The sequence below is a fragment of the Spermophilus citellus genome (assembly GCF_964194105.1).
Source record: "Spermophilus citellus genome assembly, chromosome: 2".
NCBI classification, from domain to species: domain Eukaryota; kingdom Metazoa; phylum Chordata; class Mammalia; order Rodentia; family Sciuridae; genus Spermophilus; species Spermophilus citellus.
The window spans coordinates 241,304,050-241,324,090 of NC_138183.1; the positions used below are offsets into that span (position 1 = coordinate 241,304,050).

General features: G+C 34.3%; 1 protein-coding gene and 1 pseudogene across 2 annotated transcripts; both read left to right on the forward strand.

Moving 5' to 3' along the window:
* Nucleotides 1–1,037: 1,037 nt before the first annotated feature.
* Nucleotides 1,038–1,978, forward strand: LOC308638809 (olfactory receptor 8K3-like; annotated as a pseudogene). The gene has a single exon. The product of its transcript is annotated as an olfactory receptor 8K3-like (transcript).
* A 6,816-nt stretch (nt 1,979–8,794) lies between these two features.
* Nucleotides 8,795–9,805, forward strand: LOC308641854 (olfactory receptor 8K3-like; the record flags this gene model as incomplete). The annotated part of the gene is made up of 1 exon (XM_081280438.1): nt 8,795–9,805. The coding sequence occupies one exon, from the start codon at nt 8,795–8,797 to the stop codon at nt 9,803–9,805; it is 1,011 nt and encodes a 336-aa protein (XP_081136564.1).
* Between the last annotated feature and the right edge of the window lie 10,236 nt (nt 9,806–20,041).

Sequence of the window (20,041 nt, forward strand, 5' to 3'; positions counted from 1 at the left end):
GTATGCATTCATCTGTTGATTGACACCTGGGATGGTTTCATAATATGGGACTGTAAATTGCACTGATATAAACATTGTTGTGCTTTTATCACTATAGCATGCTTATTTCAGTTTGTTTAGTTCTGTTTATGAGAATAGTTTTTAAAATTATTTGCCTAACGTAATCTCTATACCCACCAACTAAACACATAACATATACTATATGGAAATGGATACACATTTATTCTGATTATACAAAGACAATTTCTAAAGTGGTCTTTTGTAGTTTTTCATTCATACACCTACCTAGAGTGCTCAGAATTTCAGCTCTATCATTTATAAGTAAATAGATTTTATAGGATTATGGATTGATGTATTGAGTTGTATTCATTTTTTTGAATTGATAATTACAAATATTTAGTATGTCATTGATATACCACATTATCATTTATTAAATGTAATTAATAAATATCAAAATGATATTGCAATTATATAAGTGACAAAATTAATAGTACAATAATTACTTACCAAACACCCAAAGTTTAAGGAATGTTTAACTCTTTTTATTTTTTATTTATGTGTCTATATCTTTATCAATATCCTTATATCTTCTTATTACTTTTCTCTGAGTTTATCAGCCTTGGAACAATTTTATTGTTATGGCTATTACATCTGAATGGATACTAGATGTAGTAGGATTTTTAGCAGCTTAACAGCCCTGGAACCATTAGATCCTAGTAGCAGTACACTTCCCAACTGTGGCACTCAAAGTACCTACAGATATTGAAAAATATTCTTTGGTAAGTGAAATCACCCTGGTTGATAAACACCGTCCTGTAACTCTATTTCTATATATTTTCATTGTAATGACATATATAGAGTTTAGTTTTGAATGTTATACATTTGAAAGTTTATATATATATATATATATATATATATAATTTACAATAGCTTTGAATAACAAATGTTCCCATAATGACAACATTGGAAATCTATTGATTCAGCTACTATGTCTTTTCAGAATAGACTTTTTAAAAAAAGAAAAAGAAAAAAACTGGATGGGAAAACCCAACCTCACAGCTGTGCATGAGTTCATTCTGAAGGGCATCACCTCACGCCCTGAGCTGCAGGCTCCACTGTTTGGGCTGTTCCTCATCATCTACATGAGCACACTGGTGGGCAACTTGGGCATGATCATCCTCACCAAGGTGGACCAGAGGCTACAAACACCCATGTACTTTTTCCTGAGACACCTGGCTCTCAGTGACCTTGGTTATTCTACAGCTGTGGGCCCCAAAATGTTGGTGAATTTTGTGGTGGATCAAAATACAATTTCTTATTATTTATGTGCTACCCAGCTAGCTTTCTTTTGTGTGTTTATTACTTCTGAAATTTATATTTTGTCTGTGATGGCCTATGACCGCTATGTGGCCATCTGTAACCCTCTCCTCTACACGGTCATCATGTCACAGAGCATATGTCAGTTTTTGGTGGCAGTCCCCTATTTGTATGGGATCTTTTTGTCTCTTCTAGTCACCACTAAGATTTTTACTTTACCCTTCTGTGACTACAATATCATCAGTCATTTCTACTGTGATAGTCTCCCCTTGATCTCTTTGCTTTGTTCAAACACACATGAAATTGAAGTGATAATTCTAATCTTAGCAGCTTTTAATTTGCTTTCCTCTCTTCTGATTGTCCTTGTGTCCTACCTGCTCATCCTCATAGCCATTCTCAGAATGAAGTCTGCTGAGGGCAGGCGCAAGGCTTTCTCCACCTGTGGATCCCACCTGATGGCACTCATAGTATTCTATGGGACTTTGTTATATATGTATGTACAGCCAAAGTCCAGTCACTCTTTTGACACTGAAAAAATGGCTTCCATATTTTACACCCTTGTCATCCCTATGTTGAATCCCTTGATCTACAGCTTGAGAAACAAAGATGTAAAGTATGCCCTACTAAGCACATGGAAAAAATATGCAATATATTTTCCTAAAGGTATATAAAATAAGCCATTTAAATCAGATTTTACAACAACCCAGTCTGTTTCATTCCAAGTTGTATTAGAAGCAAAAAAATTGACTCAATATATATAATCAGTAACCAGCCTTCTTTGTACTAGCCAAATTTTTAAATGGTATGAATGCACATATAAACAAAATGAATGGCAAAAGAATTTCCATTCTTAAGCATGACATATGAATTGTGAACATAATGAATGATTACATTTTATAATAAATTATAATGGATTTGGATTGTGCTTAGACTATTAGTGTATGTAGCAGAGTCCCATGCTCTATTGGAGAATGAGTACTGTGTATGGATGAGAATTTACAATGTTTTTGTTATATTCTCAAGCATTGCAATCAACTTTCCACTGTCCATGTTTGTGTATGTATTTCTTTTCTTATATGAACACACTCATTCCATTTTGGTCTTTATGTTCTTGTGGCTTGTGTTAGACTCAATCTTGACTATGGTAACAGATGGGTTAATGTAATCTGATGATATGAAGAAAAGAGTCATATGAATGTGTTAACCTGGCACTTTTCCATGTGGGGATCTTAGGCACCTTCTTTTTTCCCATGGGAACCCTCACCTTCCTATAAGAGCTCAAGGGAGTCTGCTATCTCAGCATAGTCAGCTCTGTAGCCGCTTGTAGCTTCAGTGCAGTTTCTCACTTTGTCTCTTTCAGTACATCTGTATATACAAGTGAAGGCACCAGTTGAGATTAATGTCTCAAATTCAATTAAAGACTCCCATGGTTTATTCATTATTTATTATCCTTACTGTTCAATCTGAATTCCTTTCTTTCTGTTTTGGTTCCATGGATAGTCACTCTTTCTTACCTCAGTAAATGCAAGGAATAACTCTTCTTTAAAAAAGTCTTAGTCTGTTAGTTAATATTATTTTGGCAGAATATGCTTATTCTGTGATAAACTATGTTTGTAGTTCCTGTGTTTCCAGTGCTCTGAGTTGGTGTAACCAGAGATGAGCTCATGATCCATGCTGTGCTATGTCTATTTGGAGTGTAATATGTCATGGTTTTGCACATCATCCTTGAGCTTCTCTAAAATTCTCCGTGTTTCCCTCATTGTTTTATGGTTTAGAACTTACTGCATTTTGTTTACATTATGAAGTTACAGTTACTAGAATAATAAAAGCATATGCATATTGTCATGTAAAGAAAAAACGTGCTAAACATACTACCAAAAGCACTATACAGATTTAATGCAATTCCTATCAAAATCCCAAGGGCATTCCTCATAGGAATAGAAAAAGAAATCATGAAATTCACCTGGAAAAATAAGAGACCCAGAAGAGCTAAAGCAATCCTTAGCAGGAAGAGTAAAGCAGGTGGTATCACTATACCAGATCTTAAACTATATTTCAGAGCAATAGTAGCAAAAACAACATGCATGGTATTGGCACCTAAACAGACTGGTAGACTAATGGTACAGAATAGAGGACACAGAGACAAACGCACAACATTACAATTATTTTATATTAGACAAAAATGCCAAAAACATGCATTGAAGAAAAGACAGACTCTTTAACAAATGGTGCTGGGGAAACTGAAAATCCATATACAACAAAATGAGATTAAACTCCTATCTCTCATCATGCACAAAACTCAACTCAAAGTGGATCAAGGACGTAGGAATTAAACTAGAGACTCTCTGTCTAATAGAAGAAAAAAAAGGCTCTAATCTCCATCATGTGGGATTAGGCCCCAACTTCCTTAATAAGAATCTTGTGGCTCAAGAATTAAAACCAAGAATCAACCAATGGCATTGATTCAAACTAAAAAGTTTCTTCTCAGCAAAAGAAACAATCTGTGAGGTGAATAGAGAGTCTGTATCTTGGGAGCAATTTTTTACCCTTCACATATCAGATAGAGCACTAATCTCTAGGATATATAAAGAACACCAAAAGCTACTAGTATTTACATAGCTCCTTTTTTAAATATCAAAAGTTAAAATTGGTCACCGACATTGATTATCTGTGTATATTTTGTTCATACAAATGGACTGCCTATTTGTGTGAATACATGTGTGTATAATTGTTTATGATTCAGTACAGAAAATATCCTTAAACAAAATCAAAATTCTAAAACATTGATTCATTTATTAATTAAACCTTCTAATATTTACACAATGGAAATACATATTAAAAAGTAAATATGTCACAGATTGGAGAAAACAGATATAATTATGCAAAATAGAAATAATAATTAAAGGTCAAAAAGCCATATAAAAGTGAACAAAAGAGGGACATAACAGAATGTACAAAGCTTTAATTTTATAAAGTATAAATTTTATTATAAAAATAAATCAAGCTGGGTACAGTGGCATATACTTGTAATCTCATTATCTCAGGAGGCTGAGGCAGCAGGATTGTGAGTACAAAGACAATCTTGGAGACTTGGTGAGTCCCTGTCTCTAACTAAAAAAAAAAAAAAAATGGGCTGGGGATGTGGCTCAGTGGTTTATTGCCCTTGGATACAAGCCCTGGCACCAATAAATAAATAAATGAACACATAAATACATTAAAATAAAATTAAATCAAAGATGGACTAATGTGAATAGGTGAAGTTGATTTTTAACAATTTAATTTTGAAAATCAAATATGATTTAAGAGTGGTATCATGTGGTTATATTTAACAAACTCTTTGCAATAAAGCTTGAAGAGAGATGCTTACCCTGTGAAAGGGGAATAGGGAAAATGAACCAGGCCTTTGACTTGAAACCCAGTTTGGAACATACCAACATAAATCCAAGTGACAGGAAGAGTCCTTTGGTCCATACCCAAAGGTGTACATCTGAGACTTAGTGACTAGAACTCATAATCCAGGCCATAATGAAACTGCTTCCATGATGTTTCTGCTAGCCTTGGGTAGCAGCACAGGAAGCAAGACTATCAGCTTGGTAGCATGGTATAAAAGTGAGCATGTGACTTTGTCTTAGGGTTCATGGCCAGGTCCACTGCAGTGAGAACCAGCAGGAGCAGAAAACAAGGGGCTTTACACCCAGGGCAAAGTTCACAGATGAAGCCACCTATTTGGGGAAACATTTCAAATATATAATAAATTTATGTATTTGGCAAAATAAGGGAAAAACCTCTAGCTAATTATCATGGAGGAGTCCAAGACAAATAATGAGGTGAAGAAAGAAACCTTCGGAAGAAGACAGTCACTAATATACTACAAAATTTACTTAAAATCTCTGCAAGCTTACAGATTTTAAGTAAATTTTGTAGATATGTACATTCATTGATAACCAAGAAAAATGGTAACTAGTGCTACAGAGTGTTTTCAATACCTTATATAAGATGTTTAGTTTTTTTCCCACATTTTGGGTATTCAAATAATGCTGCAATGAGCATGCGAGTGCTAGAATATTTTTGCGATTCTAATACCAGATACTTCTGGATAAAACCCTGAATTTGGATTACTGGCTCATATGATCAATTAATAAGCAAAATCACAATTGAAAACAAATTGTCCCTGACAATTATTGGGTATCTTCCAGGTCGTTTATTAATCTCCAAATGCTTTAGGGATACTCTAATAGTTGTTTGGCTTCTCCTCAGGGAGAGCCTCCAAAGGCTAAAGAATCCATAAATTGTCCTTGCAAATGCCATGCTAACAAAACAGGGCAATCCAAACAAGAGGTTTCACTGCAGGTAACAAAGACAGAAGGTTTCATGTGGTGTGTATGCTACCAGCATCTATAGAAATGGTCACATTTTGCTATGGTCCTGCCATTTAATGTTAGTGATCATTTTTTTATTTGAGTTCTGTGCTTTCAATTCCATGATACAAGAAAAAAAAATAGGACCATTTGTCTAATTGAAGCCAATAGTTACTGGAGGTAAATGATCAAGGAATTGTAATTGTTTAGTTCTGTTGATGCAAGCCAAGATCTTGAGGATGCTGGACAAGTTCTCTGCCACTGAGCAACTATTCCCATATGAAATAGTAATATTTAAATTGCAGTCATTCTGTCTTTCATCTTGACATACTTCCAAACACTTAGTTACCTAGTTATTTAAGGCTGATTTTTTTTTTAGATTTTTTAATTGATTTATTTTAGTTATAAACAACATTAGGACTTATTTTGACATAATTATGTAACTAGTGTATCCAGACTGTTTTTGTGACAATTTAAAAAATAGTTTGAAATTTAATGATTAGGTAAATAAATATATACATACAATTCATTCCTTGTCTCTTCATAAGCAAAAGGGAGTCTCCTCTTCACAATAAGATATGAAAAACATTTTTTGAAGAGTCAGAGACTTTTAAGTCCTCAGTTCTATTGTGATGGTAAAGTGTTCATTTTACAGCAGAATCTGAGTCTAAAAAAAATTAAATTATAGGGTTAAAAATGAAATTCCAGTATTCAGTGAAGATTTGAACTATAAAAACCAGATTATTTTTTCAATTGAATTCCAACACTGATGAATGCAAACATTTTTTCATCTTTGCTTACTTATAGAAGTTCATACTTACCAGGTCACTTTTTAAACTTTTCATGATTACAATTGAAACCAAATCTTAACAAAAGAAAACAAGAATTACTCTATTTCTTATTGAATTTATTGAAAATAGCTCTTTAATCTTTAGTCTAAAATATTTCATAAGTTTAATTTAGTAATATTGTGTATTTGTAGCAGGATAGGATGTCAGGTAGTCACGTGAATCTAAGCAATATTTTATGTAAGTTAATTGTCCATGGCATGAAATCTGTTTATAATTAATGTTGTCAAATTGTATTATTCCATGTCCTTGAACCTCACTTGTAGATTGATGTCATGATAATTTTCACTATTTAAGGTGTCATTTCTATCCTTTTTATTTAGAAAACATTGGTGCTCACAGTATTTTATTCCAGTAGTAATTTTTTTCTTTGAATGTCATGCATCTGCCTCTATACTATACCTGTCCATCTCCAGTCTTTTAGAGATGCTCAGATAGTTTTCATTTGCTTATATGCACATTTGTATGCATTATCATATTTGAAAGAGGTTTGAAAAAAATTTGATCAGATTTGAAAAAAATTTCTATGAATTTAATGGACAGTAATATTTCAAATGACATCCATCAACACATCCATGTCATTTTTTATTGTTTTGATGGTATTATATATCATATTAAATGTTTACACATTGTAGAGCATTATTACAAAATGATTTCAACCTTTTTTTCTCATTGAAATATAATATTTCTTTCTCAAAAGGAAATTTTATGAGTCTTCCTTGTATAAAACCAGTGCCAATGACTTTCTACTAATTTGTTTAGATTACCTCATTTTCACCCAGATTTTTGCATATAAAATACTAAGAATCTGTTACAAAGAAGTAAGGGTATCTTAATTATAAGGACAGTGCTGCAGGAGAATATTAACATTTTAAGTCAGTTTACATCAAGGTGACTTACACTAAAATATTTCTAAAATTGTTATGAAAAATAGAAGATAGATAATCCAAACCAACAGCACACTGTCCAGTTTAATAAGTATGGGGTCATGGTATAGAGTTTGGATGTTTTGTATATTCATCCTATGTCACTTGTTCCTCATCTATTCTTTATTTTAGTCCTGGAGAAGAAGTGAAGTCCCTGTGCATAAGAATGCTAATTTATGTATATAATAAAAACCTCTTTCAGGTAGGTAACAATTTTAAATATAAATATATATATATATATATATATAATATATGTGTGTGTGTGTGTGTGTGTGTGTGTGCATATATATGGCAGTATATAAACAGTATATTATATTTATAATGTAAATGTACAGTTATATTTTATTTATTGTATAAATATAATGTACTGTTTATAACAGTAGTACCTATGAACAGTATATATTGTATATATAAACAACAATACAACAGAGACATTAGGTGACTATCTTTGAGAAATATTTCAAGGTAGCATAGACACATGGAATCACTTAATCACCCTTCATTCTCAACAACCCTGCTTTTTAAAGGCTTTTTGTTTTGTTCTGGACAGTATGTATACAGATATATATTTCTTTTTATATATATATAAAGATAACTTCTAGTAATATTTTTTATAGTTTTTATATTTGTATACACTGACTAGGCTAAGGGTTTCAGTTTTAACTAGCAGTATATAGATTTTATAAGATTATGTCAAACTAGAAAGTTGTATGCATTTATGAAATTTGTTAGAAATTTTTACTATGTAATCCGCATAGAGGGCATTTCATTAAAATAAATATAATTGTAATTATGTGATTGTAATTATAGAATTGGAAATAAAAATAAGGAACAATACAATTATTATTCATAATTATGTGCCCAAATTTTTAAAATGTTTAAGCTGTTATCATCTTTGCTTTATGTATCCACATAACTGTATCTATCCATTTTCTACAGAAAGTCTATTTATTTATGTATCTATCTATTACCTCTATCTATCAAGGTTTTAGAACCTCAGAATGAAATTGTTGATCTAGACACTGATTTAGGCAGAATGCTCAGTAGTTTACCTGATCTCTAACCTAGCAGTTTCCTTCACAATTGTGACAAAATATCTCTAGATATCACAAAATTATCATTAGTAAGAAAATTACCCTAGATGAGAATGAGTAGTTGATCTCTGATTCCTTTCTTTATATTTTTTATTTGTAAAGACACATTTTTTGAATATTTTAAATATGAAAGTTTGGACATAGCTTACCTACCCTAGGTTCGCATAATAAATGTTAATCTCTTGCAAATATTTGTAATCAATTGACCTTGATGCTGCATTTATCCAGAATAGGCTTTCTAATAAAAACAGATGGAAAAATACAATCTGACAGCTGTGCACGAGTTCATTCTGAAAGGCATCACATCGCGCCCTGAGCTGCAGGCTCCATTATTTGGGCTGTTCCTCATCATCTATGTGATCTCAGTGCTGGGCAACTTGGGCATGATCATCCTCACCATGGTGGACCAGAGCCTGCAAACACCCATGTACTTTTTTCTCAGACACCTGGCTACTACAGATCTTGGTTATTCTACAGTTGTGGGCCCCAAAATGTTGCTATGTTTTGTTGTGGATCAGAATACAATATCCTATTATTTGTGTGCTACACAGCTAGCTTTCTTTCTTGTGTTCATTGCTTCTGAACTTTTTATTCTATCCGCAATGGCTTATGACCGCTATGTGGCCATCTGTAACCCTCTCCTCTACACGGTCATCATGTCACAGAAGGTATGTCATATACTAGTAGCAGTTCCCTATCTCTACAGTACATTTGTGTCCCTTCTGGTCACCATAAAGATTTTTACCTTACCCTTCTGTGACTACAATGTCATCAGTCATTTCTACTGTGACAGTCTCCCTTTGTTACCTTTGGTTTGCTCAAGTACTCATGAAATTGAAGTGATAATTCTAATCTTAGCAGCTTTTAATTTGCTTTCCTCTCTTCTGATTGTCCTTGTGTCCTACCTGCTCATTCTCATAGCCATTCTCAGGATGAACTCTGCTGAGGGCAGGCGTAAGGCTTTTTCTACCTGTGGATCCCACCTGACGGTGGTCATAGTGTTCTATGGGACTTTGCTCTTTATGTATGTGCAGCCTAAGTCAAGTCACTCTTTTGACACTGATAAAGTGGCTTTCATATTTTACACCATAATTATCCCCATGTTAAATCCATTGATCTATAGCTTGAGGAACAAAGATGTAAAATATGCCCTGCAGAGGACCTGGAAAAAGTTATGCAATGTTTTTCCTAAAAACTACATTCAATATGAGTCATACATATCAGGTTTGTATGGAAACTTGTGCTGTGTTTCTCCAAAATAGCATAGCAAGCAAAAATATGCCCTAAGAGATTGACCTTCTTAGTCCTTCTCAAACTTCTAAATGCTATGAACTCATAAGAAACAAATGATGAAGAACACTGCCTTCTTTAAGGGGGAGATTAATTTGTAGTATGATAATTGAAGCAATTCATCAGTATAATATAATTGGTTTATCATCTCTATACTGTAGAGTGTATGTTGTATGAGAATAAAAAAAAAGAATAACATGTACAGATAGGAGTTGAGCTAGCCATATTTATAGCCTTAACTATTATAGTGTTTAGTACCCATGTTTGTGTTTGTGAACCTGTTGTCCCTTGAGGTAAGCACAATTGTTCTGTTAGGCTTTATACACATCTATAGACATGTTCAACTTAATTGTGGTATAGAGAGGCTTGGTGTAACACAAGGATTCACATATCCTAAGAATATGCACAAATGCCACTCCTCCACTTAGAGTCTTAGAGTCATTCCCTTTTCTCATCTGTACCTTTACTTTCATATATGAGACTGAGAGGACCTATTAAACCAATTTATTTGACAATTTAGTAACCCATAGATTCAGCAGTGCACCTAGTTTTGTCTAATCCAGTCCTTAAATATATGAGTAGATGCACCATTTAAGATGAATTTCTAAAATTCTTCCATAGAAGCTTCCAAGATCAGTCTGTCTTTCTTTTCTTCTTTATTCATTTATTCACTTATTCCTTACTGGGTTAATCTTAATTCCTTACTACCTATTTTTTTTTTCCTAAGGGATGGTAACTCTCCCTTACCTCTCTAAATGCAAAGGAAAATTCTTGTTTAAAAGTCATAGCCTGTCCGTATTTTATTCTTACTCAAGGTACCTACTCTATGATAAATTAAGGTTAATGTTCTTTCTTGTGGCTGATTTGCCTTATATTTGCTCCATGTTATAGTGTACTATTTTGGGAATATGAATATTCTTTGACTATACTGATGTTAATCAAATTTGAAGGAGACAAACAAACAATCCTATAATTTGAACTATGCTGCATTTATTTTTACTTTTTTTCTTTTTTGGTGGTGCTGGGGATTGGACACAGGTCCTCATGTATGTAAGGAAAACCCTCTACTACTGAACTCTTTCCCCAGCCCTGAACTATGCTGCATCATCCTCTAAAAAAATGATCTTTATGTTTTCATTTTATTTATTAATTTAACATTCATATTATTTTTCTGACATATGGAGACTGATCTGTTTTCTTAGTATACCATCATATAATAAAATTATCTTTTGCCAATTAAATATGAATGAAAACTTTATTGAAATGATAACAGCATACATACACACACATATAATCATTTAAGGATGAATATTACTGAAGAGTTTATACAATTCTATTTATTATGATAAAATTATATAACAGACCTACAGAAATTGGTTTAAAAGATATTTTAATTTCCTAGAAAATATGCTAGATAGAAACTCAATCAAATGTTAATTCACTACAAGTTTTACACATGTCTAATTAAAATACTTTATTTTATGTTTTCACAAATTAACTTTAATAAATAATTATAACCTTTTATAGAGCGAAAGATAAAAATTTCAATATCTAATTTTGAAAAGCAAATACTTCTTTCCAAGGTTTCAATTTCAGAATTCCCCCTGCTGTGAGGATGCTTTTGGAACACAATTTGGAATATAGTATTGTTTGTTAGCTCTCTGCTCGGAGAAAAACCAACCAAACACGTTAGAGGAGATGTCATGCAGAAACCTCATCCTTGCATGCCAGCACCTACTGAGGGATCCTGTCTATTTCAGACCAGAATGTGACCTCCTTATGGCTGCGTTTTTATATTTGGAGATGGAGGCTAATCTCTGGCAGGAGTTGTTGGTCAGGCCTCTAATCCTTACCAGTTAAGGTTGTACTACTCCCTTATTCCAAGGAACTTGGTGTGTAGATTTGCTGGGGGGAGGTAAGTGGGAGTGTTCAGGTTCCATCAGGAGATACTCCAGACATGTCTGGGTATGGGCCTGAGCCTTTGCCAGTAGTAGGATGCTGTGGTAGCAGCTTCCACCCATCACTGACCTGACCCAGTTCTGCTCACTCTTGGCCTTATTCCTTATCTTAGAGTGGGACCACCAATTTCAAAAGGAAACAACTTTGAGTGTTCTGTGCTCTACAGACATGCAGTCCAGAAGCTGTGGCTCCCATCATCAACCAAAGTTGCCCCTAAATCCATGCCAGTCTCACTCCTGTACCCCGATTGACACAGTTTGGGCCCCCACTGATCCAGTGAAAAGCAAACAAGTGGCCATTGGGTTTTGAGGACACCAAAAGAAAGCAAACCAAGAAAAAGACAATCAAAACTAGAAAAATCAGGGGTGGGGATGTACTAAGTGTTAGAACACTTGAATGGCACATGAGAGGCCCTGGGTTCAGTCCCCAGTGTGGCAAAAATTACATACTTACATACATTAATACACAGATGCATAAATAGAGAAAAAAGAAAAAGAAAGGAAAATGCAGGGATTTTTAATCTCCTGCTCAGAAAATTCAATCTATTTATGCTGCTGGTACAGCATCCCCGTTTTCATTAAATATGCTGGGAAGTGCCAATACTCTCTCCTGCACCAGCACACTTCACAATATCTAAGCATTTTTTCTGGTCAAACTGAATTTCCTGCACAGCAGAGCCTCCTTATAAAGTTCCTGCAGGTCAATGAGGGGACATTCCCTCCCCCACTGAAGGATCCCACAGACCTGGTGCTTCTGCAGTTTATTCTTATTGTTAATTTTCTTTGTGTTCCCAAACCCAATATCTGTTGCTTTCACTTGGTTGCTAGCTCTCTGAGTTGCCTTCTGGCAATTTCCCACACCTTTCCCACCCCATTGTTCCATGCAGAACTGTTTTTTGTCTGATTCCTTCACAGAAAGCATTTACTGTATTTACTTGTTAACTTTTTTCAGAATCCCCATTAGTGTACTTTAATAGTCATTGAATATCAATTGAATGGATCATTACCCCATCATAAAAACAAAGGAAAGGAAAGGAAAGGAAAGGAAAGGAAGGAAGGAAGGAAGGAAGGAAGGAAGGAAGGAAGGAAGGAAGGAAGGAAGGAAGGAAGGAAGGAAAAAAGACAAACGTGAGGCTAGTGATTTGCTCATAATTGCAAAACTAGTGACAAAAACAGATCCTTGGTGGTCACCTCAATACCAGTGGCCAAAGTCAGGAGGATTAGAAACCAGTCAGGGGCCATTACCAGGGAGGAAGTTCTAAGGACTCCTTTCCTCTGAGGTATCCCTTTGCCATAGATCCTTTGGCTCTGATGGCTGAAGATACCTTAGGTTTCATCCATATCATCTCTGCCTATCACCTAACTACCTCCTGTAGTGAAGAGCTCTCTCACCTGAGCCAGGTGTTCTGACACCCAGCCCTACCTAGTCTTTTTGCTTTTCCACACTCTGGACTTGCTCAGTGCAATGGGACAAGACATCATGAGTCTGGCCAAGATGAAGGACACAGGAGAATGACTTTTGGATAAAATGGCAACAGCCTACTGTAAATTTCTCTTCATCTTGGTTGGTGCACAGGAGGATGTGGCAGTTGTTTCAGAAAAGGACAGCAAAGTGCAAATTTGCGTAGAGACTTGAACAGCAACAACCAATCTCTGCTGAGCTTGTATTGAGAGGAGAGTAAACAAATAGGTGGTGATTCAATTATTTATTTCCTGTAAAAGAAGGATTTAATATTTTAGGAGTGTGTAGGGTGGTTGTTTGTTTTTGCTTTTGGGTCTGTTAAAGCAGATTTTTCTTTACAATTTTTTAAAATCATTTGTTTGTTTATTCTTGTTGCTGGATTTCCCCACAGTACCATTTATCAGACATAAGAAAACCTCTGAGCCATCAGAGGATGACAAATCCCTATCCCTTTAATACATCTTTGCTGTTCTGATTTAAAAATTCAAAAATTGCTTTAAGGGGCATATGACATTTCAGAAAAAGATTTGTGTTGACGTTTGTCTATCTGAGACTAGAGTTCAATGGCTCATCAAAAGAAATGATATTTTCCTTGATTTTTTTTTTCTTAGAGACCAGGATTTGTTCTCTGCAAAATCAGAATCTATTTTTGTTGCTAGCTTGGTGATAATGAGGAAATTATGAGCGTGGCTCTATTTTGCCTTTCACAATGTTCCTGTAAATACATGTGTATATTCATACATATTTTTACATGAATGCTGATATTTACTGATACACACAAAACACTGGCACAGGCATATATTTAAGTAATCTTTATTTAAATTTCTATATCCTATTTTCTTTAATCTCCAGCTAATTAAAATTATTAGGCCACATCATCACTTTTATAAAAAATATGTTTCATTTAGTCAGGTGGGGTAGTGAGAGCCTGTAATCTCAGCGGTTTAGGAGGTTGAGGCAGGAGGATTAAGAGTTCAAAGTCAATCTCAGAAATTTAGTGAGGCACTTAGCAACTCAGTGAGACCCTGTCTCTAAATAAAATACAAAAAAGGATTAGGGATGTGGCTAAGTGGTTAAGTAACCCTGGGTTCAATCCCTAGTACCAAAAAAAAAAAAAATGTTTCATTTATTTCTAACTAGTTTAATCAAACCTGACCTAGTAGAAAGAGTAACAACTTTTCTAATAAGCTCACATTATTTTCCATGGAGTTGTTAGTATCGAGTTGTGGGTTTGAAGTAATCTGCTCCATTCTTCTGTCTACACATGAATCTACTTATACAGCCTGAGGCTCAGACAGACAGGGAACAGGCTCAAATTATGGGAGTCATCCTTGGGCAGATTCGTGAGAGTGAATTTCTCCCTATTTTATCATATAATCCATAGCACAGGTATAAAATCCATTTTTAATTCCTCACAGAATACAAAGACTAGACATTAATATTTTTCAAGATTATACTAAAATTTAAAAAGTTAAGATTTTCAAAAAATATTTATTTTTAAAAAATAAATAAAATTTGCAACTCATAGAATAAATAACAGGCTGAATCTCTATCCATCATTATGGGATTCTCTCTAAACTTGGTCCATATTCAGCTTTTGTTGTTTTGTTATGACCCTACTATTCTGTGAGGCTATTACAGATGACAAGTTTTCTGGACAAAGTATACATACAAAAATTTTCAAAGAAAAAATTTTTTCATGCAAAAAGTATGTACTTACATTTATTTTGTATATTTAATTCAATTTACATTTTTCTAGAAATTACAAATGTAAAATCATTTGAAATACTCTTTTCCATAAAATTGACACAAAACTAAAAGTTGCTGATTTTAAAGTAATGGTTAGAAGATGAAGTATTTGAACTATTTCCGTTTCTCTAGTGGAAGGGTAGTGGAGATTTTGAACTTAATATGTAAGTTACAAATGAGCTCAAATATTCACAAAAATCAGAATAATGAACACCAAATTAATTAACATGGATATACCAAAACTGATCCAAAGATAAAATAAATTTATAGATTAAGATGTTAGGTAGTATTTCACATTATCTTTTTTTTCCAATTTTCATTGTCAAGATTTGTTAAGACTTTATGAGGCATATCATTATCTTTATGAATTTTAAAAGAATTGCTTTATATATTTTTACATGTTTTTATGCATATTGATTAGGTTGAAGTTGCATGAGCTCTCTGTTGTCCAGCGAGGAGGTCCATAGAACAGGGTAAACGAGAGTGTGGCTGTGGAGTTGCTAATCAAGGCCTCCTGAGACTAAGTGGGAAGCAGGTCAGATTTTATTGTGCCCTTACCATGTATATATACTCAGGCAGTAGCTAAGCAGATTACAGGCAGCAACCAATGCAATTTCTGGCCAACTTTCCCTGCAGCGACCAATCTTGGAATGGACCATGGAGCAAGGGCAGGAACTTGCAACATGCAACCTCATGCCCAGTCCTGTGCCTACAAGGTAAGCGGTTTGCCTCTCACATGCCTAGCATGAGGGGAGTGGTTTGCCACTCAGATGCCCTTAACCTATGCCATGTAAACAGTACTCCATGCACTTGTCCCCAAATGAAGTGGCAACAGTGTTCCAATTTTCTTCAATATCCTTACTGACTAGTCATTTAGTTTTTCTACCAATTAATGTTTGGTAGAACATTACTGTTCTACCAGTTCCTTAGAGAAAGATATTAAAACTTACAAGTATGATTAAGATTTGTTCATTTTTCTTTAAAAATTAAGAAAAATAAAACCTAAGGTTTACTTAAATTTTAAAATTCTGTACCCAAGGTAATACTCTGTAATGTCTATTTGGTTTGTTTTAGCCATTCCTATTCATTTTGCTTACCATTCAAATAGCAAACATCTGTAAGCATATTTTGTATAAGAACATAATTTTATTGATAATCAATGGTGCTTGTGAATGAAATGTGTAGATAGTGATAACCTCTGGTAAAGAAGTAAATTAACTTGGATTACAACCAAGAATCATAGGAAGAAGCTTCAAGAAAGAGTATCAATTAAATAAAATATGATTTTTGTAGTAAAAGTGAATAAAAATGGACTAATGTGAATATACAAAATGAGTTTAACTCTTATGTAATTTTTACTATGAAAAACAAGTATATTTTACTTTACAAAATTACAGATTAATGGTGTTAATATTTATCAGAACTCTCATTATTAGTAGAATGCCATCAGGTTAATTATATAATATATATATATATATATATATATATATATATATATATATATATATAGTTATGTATATTATACGCATTATGTATGTTAAATATATAATATATAATATATAATATTCTAATGTATAGTTTACATATATGTCTTTAATATATATAATTTTAGTAATTTCTGAATGTAATCTATTTTGAATATATCAGAATCGAAGTTTTAATAAACCTCAAATTAGCTTCAACTAATTAAAATCAATTATTGCATGGGATTAGACACATTATCAGGAATACATGTGTATGATAAAATATATAAACAAGCTATTCACTAAAAAAACAGATAACAAACATGATAATATATTAGAGTTCATTTGAAAATTCTTGAGGTAAAATTTATGTGTCATAAATCAACTGTTTTAAAGGGAATGACTCCAGAGCAATTATTACATTTGCAATATTGTGCAACCTGCATCTCTGTCTAGTCTAGCCCATGAGACTGAACCAGAAACGGCTAGGATTCAGCCTCTCATGTTGATAACCTTTCAATATTCAGTTTTTCTATGGCTCTAGGCTTTTTTGTGAAATTCCCCAAAATAATCCAACACTTAAGCTTATGTAAATACATGTTATTAATTTTTATTATGTCCTTCATCTCCAGGTGACCTGTTTTTCATCTTTATGAATTTTCATATTCTGAATATTTTATATAAAGGATTCAGAGGAGAGGGGCAAGATGGTGGATTAGTGTAGGCAGCATTTCTCCAACTTGGCTACCCAGAACTCAAGCAGTGGGAATACTGCTTCTCCCCCAAGGTTTAAAGTGAAAAATATGGCGGTGAGTGGGACAGACTTCCCTAGCCAATGAGAGACTGTTCAACTCATTAAACAGACCTAAAATTATAAGTTGCCTGAGTTTATCAATCCTCTGCGGAGAGTAGATACAGGAGCGATATTGGGACAAAAATGCAGCAGCACCAACAGGAACTGGAAACCCAGATCCATGGGTTTGCAGCCAGGTCTTCAAAAACACATCTGAGCCTAACAAAGATTAACTGGGCCTAATAAACTCATGGAAAATCAGAAACTGAGAGCATTTCACCCAGCAGGAACACAAGTTAGAGAGGCAAGAAAGAATTTGGCTCTTCTCAGCCCTGTGAGTCCTGAAGCTTGCAGTGGCTAACAGGGTCAGCTACAGCAGATTAAGAAGTGGCAAGGGTGGGTTTGAGGGCCTTGGGGTCTCAACATGTCCAGCTGATGGGTCTCAGAGAAAGACTCCCAGTGGATTATAGGAGCCCAACCTGGACAGCACCCATGGGGTCCCTGCTACTAGCCCAGTCTCTAATGCCCTCTGGAATCCAGCACCTACTGGGTCTCCCAGTCCTTGATGCCTACCAGATCTGGAACAAGTTTGGCACCCACCCTGACCCCCTAACCCCAGGCCCAAGTCCACCAACCCTCTTGCACTCTATATAGTCCACCACAAAGCTGCAGGCTCATAGCTCAGTCTGCCAGGCCAGCACTTCACCACCAAGCCTGCCCAGTCCAGCCCAGAGCTTCACTGCCAGCCCATAAGGCTCAACACCTGGCTCTGATCCTCCTGGCCTAGGCTGACTAGGTTCATTGGACATACCAGCCACACTGCCAGCCAATCACTGCCCCACCTACCTGGCCCTCAACTTTGAAGCCGGGCCCACTTGACCCAGCCAATTATTTTGCCTCAACCCTCACCTAGCTCAAGATTTTACTGCTGGGCCCACCTGGACTAGGCTGGCTAGACCCTCCCAACAAGAGGCTATACTGGCTGTAGCTCAGTCTCCTCAACAGCCAGGGGCTATGCCAATGAACTTGCAACATGGCCTGCCTACAGCAGTCTCCCAGGTAGGGAAGTTGGGAAACCTTAATAACCAAACATCAACTGGGTTACACAAGAAAAAAAGAAAGAATCATCAGCTTGTGGCCCATATTTCCACACTTACTTCACATCTCAAGAAGAAATGAAAAGAAAGTCAGTTGGGAACTGACAAGGAACATTTATGCTCACTGAATTTTGGTTTTCTTTCTGTTTTTCTACTTATAATATTCATTAATTTAAACAATTCTATAAAAAATTATTTTAATTTGTTATATATGACAGCAAAATACATTTCAATTCATATTACACATATATAGCACAATTTTTCATATCTGTGGTTGTACATTACATAAGTCTATATTTGTTTTTATTTTATTTGAATGTGTGATGATTCATTCAAAGTATACCTATACATATACATATATACATTTGTTATTTTTTTTTATTTCTAGCCTTTGTTTTGTTTTGTTTTGTTTTTGAGGTGGAAAGTGTTATTTTTCTCAACTCCTATATTTTGAGAGTTAGGGTTTTAATTAGCATATTTTGATTTTGTTTATGTAGTATTGGCCACTTCTCTATCTCCCATGTCTCCCTCTCTCTCTTTGTTTTTTTTTTTCTATTTCTGACAGCCAAATTACATACTCTCTCCTTCTCCTTTATATTATTGTTTCTCATTAACACCATAGCCTAAGTTACTGTTGAATGTGCCTTATTCAACTTCTGAAATTACAAATATTTTTATACTGTCCTATTTCTTCTTTTCCCTCATAATCAACTCTATCCTTAACACCTCCTAATACTAATTAATGTCTATTACATCTATGCATACCACCAATGCACAACAATAATTACTATGGTAGAAGTCATAGACAATGGTTATTGTTTGATTTTATGTCAGACATAATTAAAAATATTTACAGTTTTTACTGATGGAAATTCCTAATCCTACAATTTCTGCATATTGTACCAATTAAAACTGTAAATATAAAAATAGGAACTAAGTACTAAAGTTACTGCTACATATTGTTTGCATAGACTATTGATATTGTTGAGCTCCCCCCTCAATCTGTGAGGTACCAATAACATAGAGGGACACTATAAAGTCACAAAGTAGAAATGCTACAGCTTCAGATACATCCATATAGATGGGTAGACCCATAAACAATATGAAAAAAGAAGGAAAGAAACCATCCAAAACAACACAGAATATCTCAATAACAAACTCCACTGACACAGTAGTGGGAATGTCAGAGATGGAATTCAGAAAGTTCAAGTTTAAACTAATCTATGATGTAAAAGATGATATAAGAATTTAAATTAGAGAAAAAATTGAAAGATCACTTCATTAAGGAGATAGAGATCCTGAAGAAAAATAAGTCAAAATCCTCTAAATGAAGGAACCAATGAACCAAAGTAAAAATTCACTGGAAATCATCACCAGAATACTAGACCATTTGGAAGACAAAATATATAATTTTGAAAATAATGTTTGTTGACCATAGGGGGAAAATGTTAAGATACATAAACAGAAATTCTAAGATATATGGGATAACATGAAAAGACAAAACTTAAGATGTATCAGGATAGACAAATGCACGGATACATAAACCAAAGGATTACACAAACTTTTCAATAAAATGATATCTGAAAATTTCCCAAACCTAAATATTGAAATGTAAACTCAAATATAGGAGACTTACAAGGCCCAAAATATACAAAATTACAACATAACCACACCAAATCACGTTAT